At 55.4% G+C, this 18,661-nt stretch overlaps 1 protein-coding gene across 4 annotated transcripts in view; it reads left to right on the top strand.

The window, feature by feature from the left end:
* Positions 1 to 1,110: 1,110 nt before the first annotated feature.
* The window catches only part of OSBPL5 (oxysterol binding protein like 5), a 70,935-nt gene continuing 53,384 nt past the window's right edge, over positions 1,111 to 18,661 (top strand). The window contains exon 1 of one of the 4 annotated variants that reach the window (XM_053561047.1): positions 1,111 to 1,281. In XM_053561047.1, the coding sequence (XP_053417022.1) occupies positions 1,231 to 1,281 (51 nt within the window). In that variant the 5' untranslated portion in view covers positions 1,111 to 1,230. Of the gene's footprint in view, positions 1,282 to 2,514; positions 2,610 to 18,661 lie in introns of those variants that run through there. The other 3 variants (XM_053561050.1, XM_053561049.1, XM_053561048.1) reach the window with 3 other exon arrangements.

Below are 18,661 nucleotides of genomic sequence, written 5' to 3'. Positions count from 1 at the left end.
GTCTCAAATATATATATATATCTTTTGTATCCAAGCCTGAGCAAAGTGAGACTCTTTGCTCTACTAAAAATTGAACTAAAAATTGAAAAACTACTAAAAATTAAAAAACTAGCTAGGCATTGTGATAGGCACCTGTAATCCCATCTACTCAGGAGGCTAAGGCAAAGAAGATTGCCTGAGCCTAGGGCTTTGAGGTTGCTGTGAGCTACGACACCACAGCAAGGTGACAAAGTGAGAATCTTTTTTTAAAAAAATAGTTTTTCATATTACAGACACTTCTGTCTGGATTACAGCTCAAAAAACCAAGCTGCTGGGCGGTGCAAACCATTCCTCCTCACAGCAACCCAGGGTTCACCCAGAGCTTGTGCTCACTGGCAACTGACAGCAGACAGCAGGGACTGCCGCATCATCGTCTCCTTTTACAAATGAGGAAACCAAGTCACAGGGACCTGCCCAAGCCCACCCACTGCACTCCCAAAGCTGGTGCCATCAGCTCTGCCATCTGAGTCTCTTCATGCTCCGTTTCCTGCAGTGACCACCACACACACAGGCAGTGTCCATTTAGCATCTAGGGAGTCAGGGCCTGGAAGGAACAAGTGCTGCCCAGTCATGGAGCCACTTTCTGGCAGCAGCAGGATTCAGACCTCCCTCTAGACTGGGTGTCCCTTCACCTTGCTGCTTCTCCAAAACCAGACAAGAGATTGGCAGGGGCTTCCTGGAAGGGCCAAGAGCTTGCTGTGAAGCTGGAGGAACACTAGACACCTGTTGCTGTGGCCAGCAGGTAGTACATTCCTTATTTCTGGGTGGCCATCTGGCTGTTGTCAGACTCAACCCAGAGAAGGGCTGAAACTTCTTCCAGACCCCACCCACTGAGCCCTGACCCTGTGGTCATCTCTGGGCTCTTCCCAGGTGCCCTTTTAACCTCTGCCCTCAGCAGTGTTATTTCATGAAATCCAGGCCTCAAATAGCAAGCATCAAGTGGCTGGCAACCTTCTCTCCTTTGGCCCCTGAGACCTATGCCCCAGGGGACAGGGGATTTGTTTTCTTTCCCAGTTCCCTGGGGTTTGGCCCCAGCAACCAGCAGTTTACCGGCTTCTGGCAGTGGTGCCCAGCTTTGGGAAGAGGCTTTGAAGAGGAAACCTGACTAGTCTTTGTTGATCCCACGCTGTGTAGACCCTCCTGGAGAGCTGGAGGCCGCCTGCCATAGGCCACCCAGAACAGGGTCCCACCATGGCCCTGAGCATCTTGTCTGAGCAGTTCTGCATCCCAAAGCCTCAAAAGGTGACTGTGGGGTTGGACAAGACTAGCCCTGGGATAACCTTAGAGCAGGTTTAGGCAGCCTACCCATCTCCTTAACCTGGTGCTTAGGTCTGAGGGGCGGGGCTGAGGCTCAGAGGGGAAGGGGCTTGGCTGGCTGGAGGCAGAGCACCAGGGCTGGAAGGAGCCTCCCAAGGAAGGCTTTCCCCTCAGAGCCCTTCCTGGTGGTCTTGAGGCATGCCCCTGATCCCCAGGCTTGGGGGCCTTGAATGCACTTGCAACCCAGCAGGAAGTGAAGATTGGAATTGCACATGTTGGCAGCAGACCCACACCGGGGCTTGCTGCTGAGGCTCAGTCCTGGCCTTTTTAAAGTTCTGTTTGGGAAGGGTCCTCACCTCCCATGTTCTGCCTACAGCAGAGATATACCTGCTATATGATAATGGAGCCTCAAAATACCTGTGGAAGTGAGCCCAGCTTCCAACTCACTTGGCTACTTGGGGACAGACCCTAGAAAAAGGACCCCACAGGGTCCCAGAGCATCTCAGGCTTGGAGGCTACTGCTGGGGCCAACCAAGAGCTCACACCCACTTTAAGACCCACAGGCCAGGGGGCTTTCTCGGGTCCCATCAGGAGACTGTTCGGAATAAATGTCATCAGTACGCCACAGGACTTGGGTGCGGGGGGGGGGGGGGAGGCTAAACAGGGGGGAGGCTAAACAGGGAGGGCAGAAAGGGCTGAGGAGAAAACACAGGAGGACAACGCAGGAGAGCGGGTCCTTAGCAAAAGAGCCTGAGAAAGAGGAGGGCTTAGAAGCTTAGAAGCGGGGAGGGTCCTTCTTAGCATATCTAGCACAGGGACAATGGGCTCGGGCTTGTGGGGTTCCCCTTGTGTTTTGGGGGCTCCCATGACTGCGGGAGAAAGTGTCACAAGTTCCTGGGCTCAGGAAGGTAAGACGAGACAACTCACTTTGGCTGGGGTGGCCTGGGGCATGCACTCCTAAATTCGAGAACCCCAGGAAACTGAGCCACTACGCACCCGGCGCAGCCTCCTGGTCACTTTCAGCAGAGCGTCCCGACCTGTGGCGTCTGGGTGCGCGGGAGCCCCGGAGCTCGCCAGGGGGAGGGCGGCCCCGTGCGGCCGCTACCGGGGTCCCCGCGGCGCCCGCTCCGGCGCGGCAGATCCGCCCGGGTTTTGCGGCCGCCGCGCCCTGCTCCCTCCGCCCCCTCGCCCGCTCGGCCTCCTCCGGCTCGCTCGCTCCGCCTCGCGCGGTCGGATCGGTCCTCTGGCATTTCCTGCAGCCCGGCCCGTGGAGCCCCCACGCGCCGGGTCTGGAGCCCGGAGCCGGCTGCACGGTAAGGGCGCAGCGGTCTGGCGGGGCGGCGAGGGGCCGGGGCGCGGAGGCCGGGGTCGCCGCCGGAGCCGGAGCGTGGGGCCGGCCTGTGGGGGTTGGCTGCGGGGGTCGCGGGAGCCCGCGCCGCAGTCCCCGCACCCAGGACGGGGAGCAGCCCGTGGCCCCTGCCTGTGGCAGTGGGCGCCCGCCCGATCCCGGCGCGTCGCGGAGCTGGGGGCGTCTGCGGAGGTCCCGGGCCGGGCCAGGGCGGGTCGGCGCCGGGCGCGCCGGGGCGCGGGTGGGGCCGGCGGGTGGGGAGCGGCGCACCCAGCGCAGCTTTGGTGGGGCTTAAAGGAGCCGGAGCGCGAAGGGAGGGTCCCTGGGTCTGACTCCGCAGAGCCTGGCCAGTGGTGGGGTCTGCGTCCCCAGCTCAGCCAACCCGGGTCTGGAAGGGACGGGTGTGTTGGGGAGGGTGTGCGTCTGGATCCAGGTCTGATATCTGGGATCTAGTGTCTGGCGTCTTAGCTTGGGGCTTGGTTCGAGGTGATTCTCTCTGGGTCCACAAAGTGGGGTTCTGCTTGGGCTCAGGGCTGCTGGGGACTCTTTTCCCACTTTCCCACAGTCTCCATCTCTAGGTCACTGGCCCACTAAAGATACAGAGCCTCAAAATTTGCTGTAAGGACTTGTGTCTCCAAGTGAAGGCAGTCTTGTGAGGCTGAGGGGGTCGCGAGTGGGACATGTGGGTGGGAGGCTTGGAGGTGGGTAGCCCCTCCAGCCACAGGCCCAGCCTGGGCTCACAGGCTCTGGCCCAGCCCCTAGTCCAGACAGGCAGGCTGTGTCCTGTCAGTTGCTGCTGGAGTTAAGGTTTGGACAGGTCCCTCCAGGGATGAGGTGGGCTGCTCTGCTCCTCACCCGTCCTGGGGCTGGCCTTGCTGGAGCAGCCAGGTAGATTCCTTCTCTTTGGCCATCTCAGGGTATCTCAAGGGTGTAACTCATGTGTCTGCCCTTCTTCCTCAGTCCCACAAGGTGCCTTTTACAGGTGGACTTCTGTGACTGTTCCCACTGGTACAGCCCCTGCCCAGGGGCAGGTGGTTCATCAGGGCCTAGAGAAGCGGCACAACCTTTGGGGTTGGATGTTTCCACTCTTGTGTCTGCATGCACAGGGACAGATTGAGGTCCCAGCATAGAGAAACTCTGCTTCTCTAAGAATCACGGCCACCTGCCTATCTTTCCTGCGAATTTAACCCCACTTCCTTGTTTGTGCAGGGCATTGCTGCTCTTTGAATTTGACAGGGCAAGAAGAGCCAAGAGGGCTTTGCAGGCATGAGGCAGGTGGGGTGACCTAGGATGGCAGCAGGTGCCTGGCTGCTCTCTTCAGGCCTCCAACCCCAACTCTGTGGATCCTATTGTCTGCTCACACGTGTGTGGGGCTGGCCGGGGTGCCAGCGAGGAAGACGCTGCCTGTGTCTGTCTGGCAGTGTTGTCAGTCTGTGTTTAGAAAAGGCAACAAAGCAGATGGGCAGGGTGAGGACCCTTCGGCTTACAGTCCGAGGCCTCCTCCTAGAGACACTGCAGTGCAGGCCTCAAGCCCCATACAGGCATCCTGGACGTCCAGTGGAGGCTCCTCCTTAGGCCCACATTGGGCCACATATCAGCCCCATTCTTCGAGGATGAGGATGGCATTCACTTTCTTTCTTTCTAGAATCTCTCCCTCCAGAATGCCTTGTCAACACCCCACCCCCACCCAGGGTTGCACTGACTGTTAAGAGCGTTCAAGAGCTGTTTCTTTTCTGAAATCTAGGCTTTCTGAGCTTTGATAGTAATCTGACATGTTATGCTTAGGGGAGGGAAGAAAAACTCCGTGACAAGCCAGTGGTATGAAGCTGGTTGTATCTCTGTGGCACTGTTTTGGGGGCTGGTGCTCACTGCTGATTCTGTGGTTAAGCCTGCAGGCGTGTGCACGCACACAAAGTACAGGCGGAGGGCACACCCTGGGTGACAGAAGTGTGTCTTGTCCCCATTCCCACTTGTTCAAAGGACATGTGACTCTGTGTGGCCACAGCTGATAAACAGTACAGACCCAGTTCCTGGTCCTCACAGAGAGGCCTGGTGAGCATGAAGCTCTGGCCCCTGGGACAGAGGCTGTAGGAGGGCTGAGGTGCTAGGGGCACACAGTGCCCTGGTCATTTGCTAGGAGGGGAGCTGCCAGTGCAGGTCAGGAGAGTGGGAGCGTCCACTGCATGCAGGGCTGGACATGTGGGTGGGAGGTAGGCGCTGTTGTGTGCCAGGGGCCAGATGCTAAATGATACAGAAGGACAGTGCCACAGCTTCTGATGACATCAGGCATGTTGCCCTGGGATGTCCTTGTGCTGCTCACGCGTGCCACAAAGGAACAGAGCATTGTTCTCTGTGCCAGATTTGACTCATGACTTAATGAGCTTGACTTGTGTCTTGACCACACATAGCCCAAGGATGTGGCCCCCGGGCTGCTCAGGATCCCTGAGGGTTTTCGGGCCTTGGCTGCTGGGCCTTGGCTATGGCTGGGTAACCTTAACCATGGAGATCTATGGACAGAAAGTAACGCTCCGGGGTGGGGGTGGGGTGGGGGAGGCTGGACTTGGACTTTGGATCTAGTTGTTCTCTTAGCACCACAGTCATCCCTAGCCAGGCCCCTGGGGGCATGTGCACGTGGCTGTGAAGTTGCATTATGTTGGAGTCTAAGCTAAGGGGAGTAGAGGGCACCAACTCTGTCCTCAGAACCAGGGCTTTAGTTGAGAGGAGGGAGGAAGCAGCCTCAGCTTGGAGTTTTCTGCCCAGCAGAGTAACGGGATATTAGTCAGCCGAGAGAAGGGATATTGCAGGACCAAGATGTGAGGCAGCTGTAGCTTCTTCCAGGATTTGCCAAGAAGGAATCTCTGCAAACAGGATTATAGAGCTAAGGATGCAGAGGGGGGTTCTGAACTATCCAGACGGGCCTTACCGTGGCCATTCAGGTTATCAGCCCATGAAAGACAGTCACTGCCACTCAGAATGTGAGCCTCCTTTCCCCCTGGCCCCAATGGTTCCTGCCTCCACATCAGCCATCCAGTGTTCTAGTCCTCACCTAGTCCTTCCGCCATGGCCTGCGTGATCTTTAAAAAGATAAACCAATTGTGTCATCTGCCTGCTTAGAGTCCTTTGAGAATCATCCTGGGTCTCAGTAAGTCTAGGTCCTTTTCCATGTCCCATGGGAGGGTGGCCCTCCCATCTTTACCCCACCCTCCCTTGCTAGCAGGGATCCAGCCCCCGGGTCTCTGTCAGCCCAAGCTGCACTTGAGGTACCTTCTGCTGGCAGCCCTTCCCTGGAGCAGCACATGGTGGGCTCCATCCAGTTCAGGTCTCAGCTCAGAGGTCACTCCCCTGAGACCCTCTCTTTCTGACCTAAAGTACCCTTTCTAAGGTGGCATGCATTGCTATGTTTTGCTTTCTCTTTATTTATCTGAAATGAGCTCAATATTATGTTTGTTTAATTGACTGACTTAATATGGAGGAAAGCAGTTGGGCCAGAGCCAGGCTCATGGCATTGCTGGTGTCAAATGTCATCTGTCACCCTTCACTGTTACCTGGATGTCTGCTCAGGGCTCTGATCCCAGAGCCTGGCACGTAGTAGGTGCTCTGCCCTCCTGTGAGGCACGAATGGAAAGTGTCACACTATCTTAGCCCCACTCACCAGTGCCTGATCATGCGTTTCCTCCACACCCTAGGATGGGAAGGGTGTAGTGGCCCTTCCTAGGTGCAGTAATTTCTGATTTCTGAGTTAGGAATGGAGCTGGCAGAGTGGCCGTACTTGTAGGGGGTTCCTGATGTTTTATGTGGTGAACACAGGTGGACTGAGCTGGCTTAGGTGCCCCTGTGCGCCCGACTCAGATGAAGCAGCCACTGGAGGAGGAAGAGGAGGCTCAGCAGTTGAACTGCGTTCCCTCCTTAATATGGATTTTGTAAACCGTAAATGAGAACGTGGGGGGACCTGGGGACACCTCACCTCCGCAGGCCACTGGTCAGGCTGCCTTTTCGGGACCAGTCTGGGGTCATCTTCCCTTGTCCAAGGCCAGGGTTTGCACACCCGTTGTGGGCCGCACTGTGCTCTGGGAGCAGCAGCCCTGTCTCAGCCTGCGGAAGCTGGCCTCTGACAGGGACAGAGCCAGGCGCGGGGAGGCATGGAGCATGCTTGGTGTTCTGGCCTTTGTCCTTTCCCTCGCTGGCTGGACGAAGAGCCCATTCTCAGCCCCTTTCACGTGGGGATAGGCCCGCAGGGCCCAGGGCACGGTATCGGGATTGATATGTGGGTCTATTGGGGTGAATACGGTATGCAGGGGGTGGGGATGGTTTAAAGGGCCAGGGTTGGGAAAGGGCGGGGCTCCGCACCCCATTTCCTGGGTGTCTGTGGGATATCTATGCCCAACTAGTGGGATTTCCATGCCCAACTACTGGGGGGAATATGATGAATCAATTAAAGGGTGGGTGCTATTCACCCCACGACAAGATTTTTACTATTCTGGCTTACTGAGGTGAATGGGTGCAGGGGTGAGGGTTGCTTAAAATGTCCCGCTCTCTGGGTGTTCATACTCTCTGGGCTGTTCCCACTCTCAGGATGGTGGGGCCCCTGAGAAGGCCAGACTCCTTCCTATAGAATGAGCCTCACCCGTTCCCCCCCAATCCTTCCTCCCTACCAGGGGAATGAACCCAGAGCAGGTACCACCCTGTGCTGCCCACCAGCTCCTCCTGCCAGCGCACCCCAATTGCTGGAGCTGGGAGCTGCCTCATCACAGCCCCTCAGGGCCCAGTACAGACCTGGGGGCTGTAGGTGGAGAGGATTGGGGGGGGGGGGGATGAAGGCTTGGCCAAAGAGGAGCTGTAGGGATCCTTTACCTGGGGCTGGGAGTTTCTTTGCCTCCTAAACCTGTTTCCCTGTCTGCAAAATTGGGCTCACAGGCTGTCCTGAGATGGTTCTACAGGCAGGCGTTGGATCAGCTTGGAGCTCAGTGTGGGGGCCTATAGCTCCCTGCCCGTTCAGTTGCAGCCACCACCTCCCCTGACCCAGATAGTCTGGGCAACCCCAGCCTGCTGTGGCCTTGGCCCTACCTCCACCACTCCAGCCCCCTCCTCTGTCCTGAGCTCAGCTTTTGTTTCAGGCTGCCCTGGGCTGTTTCCTCCATGCGCAGAGCCCTAGTCTGTGAAGGGGCAGCCAGTTCCTGGGACAAAGTTGGCTTGTGCCTGGGCTTCTTCCCCTTGTGCCTGGATCCCTTGAGCCTGCCGCCTTCACCTACAGAGCAGGGACCAAAGCATACAGTGTCCCTGAGCAGATCTAGTGAGACGCCTAGCTGGGCCTGGGGGAGCTGGGGTGCCTCCGTCTCCGGTCTCTACCTCCTTGCCCTCCATGCTCCCATCAGCCAGTGCCTTGTGGGCTAGCACCAGACCTTGTTAGTCCAAGGCTGGGTGCTGCGGTTGGGAGCCTCTGGGACTTAGCATTAAGACTCAAAGATGAGCCTCAGGTATAGGACCCCTGGAGACCTGAGAGCTCCACCCCGGCCCCCAGCTGACCTTTAGAACATACTGTCTCCTGGCCCCAAACTGACCCACAGAAAGGGCCCTGCCTAGCCTTTGTTCTGAGTGCTTAACTCTCTCAGGCTTCAGAGTGCATGCACTCTGGGCTGCACCTTCCTTCCCTCCTGGGCCCAGGCTGCCTCTGAACACAGGCTAGTGGTCGAAGGTGGTCAGCCTGAGGGCTCACAGTGTCCACCAGGCTCCCATTAGAGAGGGGACAGGACCCTGAGGATGGCAGAGTCATTGTGCTATCCTTCACTGGGCCTCCGTTTCCCCATCCTTAAGGCAGGGGTGTCCCTGACATTCCCCCCACCTCCACCCAGCCAGGAGGTCCCAGGCTCCTGCACACAGATGACACCTGGGCGGGAGCTTAGAGGGCAGCTCAAGCATAAAAGCCCCTGAGGCTGGGAATCTCTAGGGACTCCATCCTCTGCACTTGCTCTTTGAGCTGTTTTATATCTGGAAGATTCACATCAAGTTTTATGCAAAGAAATCTTCTGGATAATTTGTTAAAGTTTGAAAGCTGAGAGTGTTAATGGAAATCTCCTCCTCCTTCCTTCCTCCCTCCCTCTGTCACGCACCCATGTGCAACCCTGAAGAGGTCTCTTTAGTGTCACTAAAGATACTGTGTCCGGCTTCTGCACGTGGTGCATTCTGGTGGCAGGTCCTGGGGTAGTGGCCCAGCTGCTGCTGGAGAGAATGTCCCACTTTTCCACACAGCCTCATCCCTTGGTCTCCTGTCCTGGAGCCAGGACAGGGAGAGGCCTTCTCTGACCTGAAAAGCAGGTGCCAGTGTGGGCAGAAGGCCTGTTGTGGTTTGTAAGAGTACACAGCATCCTTAGGTCTCCTTGAGGTAGAGGAAGAGAGCAGCCAGCTTTGAAGGGAACCCTCGCCCACTCCAGCACCCACGCTAGGTTTCCACTTTGGGCCTGGCTCCTGCAGGAGAGCAAAGATTCCCTCTTGCTGGGAGACCTAGATTCTGTCTCTGAATGGTATACATGTCCCCACAGGACAGGTCCCCAGAAGGCAAGCTGGGACTGCTGGGAGGAGGCAGGTGACTTGGCAGCATGAGGCTGGGAGAGGTCAGGGTGTGAAGAAGACCTAGAAATAGAAGAAGTCAGCCCCAGAGTAGAAAGAAGACTCATCAGTGGATTCCATTCTCATTTCCTTGAAGACAGGACCTGGTTGCTGATCCTGTCAAAGTAGCCACTTGTGGGTCATCTTTGCTGGCCTGACAGCCAAGCTCTCATGGAGGGTCCCTAGATAGGAGAACAGAGGTGTTCTCTGTTCGTGACTAGTACCCAACGGGTAGTCTGGGGTGCTTGGCCTGGGTGTGCTGCTGAGAGCATGTGGCTGCCATGGCCAAGGCCACTGTGACCCCTGCCCTCCCCGCCCTGCTGCCTGAGTGCAGCCTGCAGGCTCTCAGCGCAGACCCTCCCAGTGGTGGGTGCCCACTATCAGACAAGGCCCGACCTCCCAGGAGAACCTCCTGGCTGCTACAAGGGCTGGCAGGCTTGGCTGGTTCTTCTTTCATCTGATCTCCATGATGAGAGGAGGTGGAGCTCCTGGGGAGCCGGGATCTGCTCTCTGGGGTTGCAGGGTGATGTGGAACATCAGGGCACGTCCAGCCCAAGGCTCAGCTGTGGGGTCACCTCAGACACGGAGCAGAGCTGGCTGGGGCTGCCCACGCCTGCACCTCTGCCTCAGCAGGTGCCCTTTCTTGGCCTGGAGAACCCTTCGTCTTCTCCATCTGGGGCGCTGACTCAGTCTGTGGTGTTTTGGAGGAGGACTGTGAACTCACGATGCCCTGGGCCATAATACTGTCCTGCAGCCTACTCACCTTCCAGCCTGCATGAGTAGGGTGCTCCCCACCTGTGGGGTCCCCATCAAGTAACCCATCTGACCTCCTGGATGGCAAGTGAAGTGGTAGTTTGAATGTGGACTCAGCTGTCAGCAAACCACCCTGGGAAAATCCCTGAAGCTCCAGGCCTCAGTTTCTTCATCTGTCAAATGGGTCATCATGGCCTCCTGGGGATGCTGCAAAGGCATGCAGGAGCACGGCCAGGCCCACAGTTGGTGCCTGGCTCGGCCAGCGCCAGCCTTGTGGGGGAAGCAGGGAGGGAATGCCTCCTTCATTCATGAAAATTTTGATTAGTAGGCTTGACACCCATAGCTCAGTGGTTAGGGTGCTGGCCACATGCACCAGGCCTGCTAAACAACAATGACAACAACAACAACAACAGCAAAAATAGCCGGGCATTATGGCAGGCACCTGTAGTCCCAGCTACTTGGGAGGCTGAGGCAAGAGAATTGCTTGCCTCAAGAGTTTGGGGTTGCTGTGAGCCGTGACAGCCACAGTACTCTACCGAGGGTGACAAAGTGAGACTCTATCTCAAAAAAAAAATTTTTTTTTATTAGTAATTAATTATTGTGAAGAGTTCAAACCCAGGAACCATAAGAATATACAGAGGCACTCCTAGCCTTCTCACAGTCCTAGCACTCAGCCGTATTTGCATCAAGTTTATTTCAAGAGTTGTAGGTTGCCATGCAGTGGACGCCCTGGCACGCTGTCCCCAGCCTCTGGTCCTTCTCCTTCCCCAAGAGAGCTGCGATCCTGGATTTCCGAGTGAACGTTCCCAGGCAGGCCATTGAGCTTTACTATATATGGATGAATCTGTAAACACCCACATTTGGCTCGCCTCATGGGTATCATGTGACTGCTGATGCTCTGCTCATGCCCCTTTTTCTTTCTGATTGTTTTCGTCCTAGAGAAGGTTCCAACAGGAGCCTGTAGCCTTTTGTGATCTCTTTCTACCTGTGTGGTTCCGTATTCTTCGTTCATTTTCCCTTGCTTTATAAAGCACAGTTTATTTCCACCCTGTGGAAAGACATTCTGGCTGTTTCCATTTGATCCTTGGAGAAAGTGCTGTGTTCAGGTCTCCCTGGACACATATGAGGGACTTCCTCTGGGTGCTGGCCTGGAGTGGGGCCCAGGGTCCAGGGGGGTTGCATGTTGGTAGTCCACTGGATGTGGTTACGTCTGTCCTGTGGTCAGTTGCTGGCTCTCCTGGGCTCGGGGCCCCACCGTGTCTGTCTGTCTGTTGTCCAGAAAGATGGTGGGCTCTCACTTCCCATCAGCAGGAGGTCTCTTCCCTGCCCTGTACCTTACCCCAGGGGAACACAGTGCAAAGATGTTTGCCAGGGTCCCTCAGGGGTTTCTCAGACACCCACATGTCTTAGGTTAAAAAGAAAAGACTGCAGGCAGAACCCGTAGCTCAATGGGTGCTGGGGCTGGCGAGTTTGAATCATTTAAGCCCAAGTCTGAGGTTGCTGTGAGCTGTGATGCCACAGCACTCTACTGAGGACGACATAGTGAGACTCTGTCTCAAAAAGAAAAAAAAAAAAAAAAAGGCTAGGTGTGGTGGCTCTCACAGCACTTTGGGAGACCAAGGCTAGAAGATCACTTGAGGCCAGGAGTTTGAGACCAGTATCAACAGGGCAAGATCCCTATCTCTACCAAAAAAATTTTTTTTTTCAAAAATTAGGCAGTGTGGCCAGGCATGGTGGCTCACGCCTGTAAGCACTCTGGGAGACGGAGGTGGGTGGATTGCCCTGAGCTCAGAGGTTTAAGAGCAGCCTGATCCAGAGTGAGATCCTGTCTCTACCAAAAAAAATAAAACAAAACAAAGCCGGGCTTTATGGCAGGTGCCTGTAGTCCAGCTACTTGGGAAGCTGAGGCAAGAGAATCGCTTAAGCCCAAGAGTTGGAGGTTGTTGTGAACTGTGATGCCATGGCACTCTACCAAGGGCCACAAAGTGAGACTCTGTCTCAATCAATCAATCAATAAATAAATAAATGGAAAAAAAATTAGGCAGTGTGCTGGCCTAGACCTATAGTCCTAGCTACTTGGGAGGCTGAAGTAGGAGGATCACTTGAGCCCAGAAGTTGGAGGTTGCAGTGAGCAGTGATCATACCACGGCACTCTAGCCAGGGTTACAGAGCAAGACCCTGCCTGCTCACACGGAGGGTGCCAAAAAGATGTATACACATTTTAAGAAAGGAGGACACTAAAGATGAATACAAGTCACGTTTAGCACCTCTTGTAACTGCTGAAGTCAAATGTGACTTGAGGGTTACAACTTTAATACAGTTTTTTCCTTTCTTAAAATGTGAATCGATTTTTCTGATACTCTATGTATATATACTGTAGTCTTGAGCTTGAGGCCTGGGAACTCAGGAAGGCTGGGGTCAGAGCCACCAAAGATGGGCTTGGGCTGACCGCGGCCAAGTCCCAGGCCAACAGTATTTCCACGCAGTTGGGTTAAGTGGAATCAGAATTGTTGGCATGATGGTCACTGCCCTGGTCATCTGGTCCCTCTGGGCATGGGCACAGAGGGCCACTGGTGAAGCTGGGGCACCCCCTGGGAGGTGGCTGGGTCTGCCAGGCTGGGCTGGCATCCTTCCTGGGAGAGGAGCCTGTAGCACTCCTAGGTATAGCCTGGGAGAAGTCCTGCCACTCGGGCTGACCCGTCCGTCCAGGGGCCTTGCTGTGCGGGCACGTGAGTCTGCTCTCACGGGGACACGGGGTTGGTTCCTCCTGAGGCCTCTCTCCTTGGCTTACAGGTAGTGTCTTCTCTGTGTTCTCACGTGGCTGTCCCTCTGTGTGCATCTGTGTCTTAACCACCTCTGTGGATTAGGGCCCACCCTCCTGGCCTCGTTTTAACTAAATCTCCTCTATAAAGACCCATCTCCAAATACAGTCACGTTCTGCAGTGCTGGCAGTTAAGGCTACAATATATGAATATGGTAGGACACAATTCAGCCCAGGCAGTGGGGAATGGAGCACCCAGACCACCCACGGACCCCCAGCAGTGGGAAGACTCATCAGTGGATTCCATTTTCATTTCCTAGGAGGACCCGGCTTTTGCAGGGAGTGAGATTTTGATGTGCTCACAGCCTTTTGCTCCTGTGAATGTGTGGAAATGTCCTCAGGTTGGATCCCTCTGAGTCTTGACTGTTTTAGGTTTGCCTGAGGAGCAGGGCAGAGGAGAGCTGGGTGAGCTTAGAGACCCACACTCAGTGGGCAAAGCATCACGGGGGCACACTCACCCCCCAGGTCACTTGCAATATCTCTGTCCACCTTCGGGTCATTCAGCACATGCAGGGACATTCTTTCCTGCCCTCAGGGCCATGCTCCCTCGACCGTAGCATCTTGGGCCTGGATCTGCAGGCTGGGTAGTGCTAGCTACCCCATCATCTGTGCCTTCTAGGCCAGTCCAGCAAACACGCCCACACTGGCCCTCTAGATACCAAACATGGCCTTTCTTCCCAGGGCAGGTGGAGAAAGGGAACAGGCACTGGCGAGGGTTGGTTTTACTGGCTACCTGGTTCCCAGGTGCAGACCTTTCTGTGCACGAAGAGGGTACCTGGGCGCCTGGTAGGGGCCGCCTTGCCTGGGCTGTGCTCATTTGGTGACCTTGCTCTCTGGAGCACTACTGGGAACTCACATACAGCAAAGGAAAAGAAAAGACTTCTCTGCGCCGCTGTTGTGGACATCTGTCCACTACTTTCGGCCTGGCCAACTGGGTCACTTGGGCGTTCTCGTGACTTGGGGCTATGTCCCCAGCAGCTTGAGCTTACAGGCAGTTTAACAAAGAACCACAGATGATAACTGTCTCCTGCCCTGTCCATTATTTTTAAACTGTCTTCTCTTCAGTTTAGTTTTCTCTCTAGTGTGTGGGGAACATGGCTTTGTCTCTGGTGAGCCGGGTCTGCCGGGTCTCCCAGCAGCACCTTCCTCTCATCTGGGCCTCAGCCCAGCCTGCTGCTGTCTGGCCTCCCCACCAGGGCTGCCCAAGGCAGGCCACTTGTCCCACACCTCTCTGCGTTTAGTGGGAATCTTCGTAAAATGTGTTACATGTAACCTTAGGTTAGAAGTGAGAGATAATTTAGCACTTTTTCTGGTGATGTGGGTCATTATAACGATTAATTTTAATAATGATTAAAATTTATTTTATTGAGGCCTTCTAATGACTATCTCCTTTGATCTTTAAAACAACCCCACGCCCGAAGTTCTATTGTTATCCCCATTTTGTAGATGGGGACACTGAGGTCCAGAGCAGTGAGGAACCCTGCCCAGGGCCCCCACTAGGGCCTGAGCAGCTCATCACGTGAACCACGCAGCCCCCCGGGACCCCGGGAGGCTTCATGGAGACACCCTGCTGCCAAGAGGGTGTTGACTGTGGGCTGTTTGTCCCTCTGCAGACTCCTCTCCAGCTTCTTGCTGGGGGATTGTCAATTATCATTTTCTTTTTAAAAAACCTTGTTTCTCCTTCTAGTCCATTGTCATCTAGGAAACCAGATGGTTAAGACTGTTAGACTTTTGTGTAAACCAAGGGCAGGTGGTGCTGCAGGAGGCCTGCGATCAATCAGTGGCTGCGAGCGAAGCTCTCATGCAGCTGTGTCATGTTTAATCTGGCTGTTTAGAGGTGACTTCCTTTCTGGGTTATGACTGTCCAAAATCCAATGCGGAACATTACGGTTTTGACAGCAGTCAGTGAGGACTGCATGCTCGCTCACACCCAGCCCTCTCTTCGGGTCTGGTGGGCATCTGCCCTGTGCAACTTAGGGGCCATTTTCAGGTGTGCAGCCAGCCAGGGCTTGCAGGCGATGCCTCCCTCTCCAGAGACAGCCAGTGTGCAGAGCCCAGGCTAGACCAGAGCCCGGGAAGCCCTGTGGGCCGACAGTGGCTACTATGGTAAATTGTAAGGGCAGGGAGGATGTAGGTGAAGAGGTTTAAAAGACAAAGGTTTCAACTGGGCAGGATTCCAGGTAGTGCCACAGGTACTGGATGATGAAACTCGGGGAGGTGAGGATTGGGACAGCGAGAGTCTGCGGGGCAGGCAGGGCTGTGGCTTCACGGTGCCAACCCAGCTGACAGTTGCTCAGTGTTCATCTGAATAGCTCAGGGAGTTCTGTGTTTTGTGGTCTTCTGTATTTATGTTCTCTTCTTTAATAAAAGAAGTTCTGAGAAGAAGCTGTCAGGCCCACGCTGCTCCTTTGGAGCGGGGTACCCCCGGAAGGGGAGCTCATGAAAACCAAGGCCTGGCGCTGCCTTTAGCTATGGGAAGACCCTCCCCCCCCCCCCCACACACATCCTGGGGCATTTTCAGCACAGCTTTCACATCTACAGAGCACCTTTGCGAGCCTGGCGGTGTCCTTTGCCCCTGGTCCTGTTTTTTTTAAACTTTAAATCAGCTTACTTATTTTTACTTAAGTGTGTTGATGCCTAAAAGACTATTTAAATTGTTGCTGCAGTTGGAAAATGTATGTTACCTGTGACAAACAGCACAACGGATGGGGACCTCCGACTAAATTTTAGCTCAGATTCTCTGCCCATGTGAATTCTCTGCTGCTGCAGGCTGCACCCAACGCCACCTGCCTCCCTGAAACAGCAGTAATGGGAAGGAAGCTCCTGGACTCTCATCCCTTAAAATAATTGAGAGGCTGGAAAGAGAATCAAAAGGGGCCAGCAGTGGCTAAGGCCCTCATACCACCCAGCACCCCCGGAAGCAGAAGCAATGTGTCCGCCCTCAGCCTGTTTCTAGAGGCAGCAGATTCTGGGGATTTGAGGATGGGTCCTCTTGGGAGAGGGCAGAGGAATGGACAGCTGTCGGGGCTGGGAGCCTGCTGCATGGAAGGAGGAGGTGACCCCAGCAACGGGGCCACCCTCCCCCCACACAATGTTGCTGTGTTGCCTGGAGACCCCTCCCTGGGAGCATGCTGGCATCTGCTGAGTATGGGCTGTTTTCCAAGGAGTCGCCAGGATGGTGCGTCCCACTGGGACCAGCTATTCTTGCCATGTGGGAAATAAAGGTGCACGAGGCTTCACCTTCAGGTCCTGGTTTTTTGTGGGGAGAGAGGGCGGGGAACCAGTGTAGACACACCCCAGATGGAGAACAGGGAAGACAGCTGTGTGTGCGCACAGCATCTGAGCCAGGGCAATCCCGGGTTGGCCCCTACCATGTGGAACAGGGCTCTCCTGCAGCCTTGTCTGTGGCAGAGGCAGAGGGGCCTCCAGCGTGTCCCTGAGTGCTGAGGAAGATGCCCCCAGTCCTCTTGGTCAGTCCAGCTCCCAGCTCTGAATCCAGTGTGTGTGTGACTATCCCAAGGCTGCCATAACAAAAGGCCACAGCCTGTGTGGCTTAAAAGAACAGGAATTTGTCCTCTCCTAGCCTTGGAGCCCAGAAGTCCAGAATCAAGGTGTCTGTGGGGCCCGGTTCACCCAGGTTTCCAGAGAGGGCCCTTCCTGGTGTGCTCTAGCTTGGAGGCTGTGGGTGTTCCTGCTCTGTGGCCACATCACCCTAACAGTGCCTTCGTCTCCACCTCACCTTCTCTGTTCTCTGTCTCCTCTTCATCGCTTATAAGGTTGCCGTTATTGAATTAGGGCCTCTCACTCTGCGTGGCTGCATCTTAGCTTGGTTGTGTCCACAAAGACCCTCTTTCCAAAGACGGTCACAGGCTCCACTTGCCCAGTTGCCTATAACAGTGGGAAGACAGGGGTGGTGGTCTGGGCTCAGGATAACGTCCCAGGGCAGGTGGTGTACAAGCAGAGTCAGGCTCAGTCTCCCTAGCAGCTGGATGTAGGGGTGCAGAGGCAGAGGCAACTTCACTTGACAGATAAGAATATTGAGGCCTCCAGATAGACAGGGGCCACCCAGGTGTCCGGGGCCATCAGTGGTGAGCAGAGAGTGAATGCTGGGTATGGCTGCTGGGAGGACCCCATGGGAGGAGATGTGTCCTGCTTCCTCCTGGAGGAACATTTGTCTAGAGAGCTCTCTCACGACAGCCACCCCGCCAGGCACAAGCCAATGGCCTCGGCATCCATGGGCCAGGAGATCTTGGTCCTGGGCTTCCTGACCCCAGGTCATAAGCCCCTCCTGGCCATTGGCTTCTGCATCTTGCTAAGGTGGCTGGCCCGGCCTGAGTGAGTTGAACATGTGCACATGGGGCCTAGTCATAGCTCCCCCTTCGAGAGGCTGCTGGGCTCCTGCCTGGACCCTTGGGATTTAGCTAGGAGAGAAGTGCTGTGATTGCATCAGACATGTTTACCTGGCAACTGAGAATCGTTCTTTAAAAGAGGCTCTCTGAAAAGTCAGGAGAAACAAAGTACCATCCACCCCCCACCAGGGGCTAATGACTCTGCCAGATAAGGGCTACAAACAGCAGCTGACTAGGTTCAGATGCCTGCGGCCTGCTGACTTGCTTTGTGTGTGTGTACATGTATCTGTGCCCCTGTGTCTGTGTGTGTCTGTGCTTATGTGTGTGTATGTACGTGTTACCCATGCACGTGGTCTCTGTATATCTCTGTGTACATGTGTGTCTGTGTGTGCCTGGGGAAGGGGCAGTCATCGTGGAAGAGGAATGCAGGGCCGTTGTCTCACTGCTGTGTGTCAGCACCTGGCGCAGAGATGACCACAGCTGACCCTTGTGCCCCAGGCTGCCTGGTGCCTGCCAGGGCTGTGACTGCCCTTGACAGGTCCAGGAGAGTGAGCTGTTTGATGAGCAAAGAGAAAGAAGGGACAGGCGGCAAGGGCTGCCCTGAGTGTCGGGCGTGGGAGCACCTTATGTGTTGCCCCATGAGACCCGTCTCTTGGGAGGATGTGGGAACCAAATGAGATTGAATGACATTGAGGAAGGACACTGGTGAGGCCGCCGGCACCTGCTAGAAGTGTCTGCCGCTGCCTCTGCTTTTTGATGCATGAATAGTCCCCGTGGCCTGCAGGGGTGGCAGCTTCCCTTTCCCAGGTGCCAGGCTTGGGGACGGCCAAGCTGCAATGTACCTGCGGCCTGCCTTACCCAAGCCAAGGACACAGTGGGGTCTCACCCTTGTTCTGGCCACCAGATCCTGCCCCCCATGCTTCTGAGGCACCCGGGACAGCTGCATGAGCCATCTAAGGCTGGAAGCTCCTGCAAAGCTCCAGCCCTCCTGGGCTGGAAGGCCAGGAGGTCCATCTGTGATCAGTCTGCTGGGGAGGCCAGGGCTGGGGCTGTTTCAAGCTGCTGGAGGTCTGTGCCCTTGGGAGGCCACAGCCCCCTGAGGGAACTCCACTGGCCCCAGGCACCCCGCTAGCTCTGGGACCCACAGCAGCCGGCACTTGGCTGCTCTTGGGCTATTTCTCCAGCTGGTTCTGACTCCCGGTCACCACCCCCCCCCCCCAACTGTTTTTGTCTCATAGTACTTACTTGGCTCTTTATCTGTTTGAAGCCTCTTATTCTGCCGGCTGTCACCTTCCTTTCTTAAAAACTCTCATTCTCACGGGGGGGGGGGGGTGTGTGTCTCTAACATTATGCTGATTTGTCTCTTGCTTCAAGGCTGTTATGAAATTCTCCCTTTAAAACTCCCGCGTGGTTGGTTTTCCTTTTCCCACTTTGACTTCGAGTCTGCAGAGAAAGCTTTAGCTTCTCCTTCCTATTGCAGAAAATGTCAAA

This window comes from Nycticebus coucang, chromosome 14, assembly GCF_027406575.1.
Source record: "Nycticebus coucang isolate mNycCou1 chromosome 14, mNycCou1.pri, whole genome shotgun sequence".
Taxonomy (NCBI): Eukaryota; Metazoa; Chordata; class Mammalia; order Primates; family Lorisidae; genus Nycticebus; species Nycticebus coucang.
This window is presented reverse-complemented; position numbering and strand designations above follow the sequence as displayed.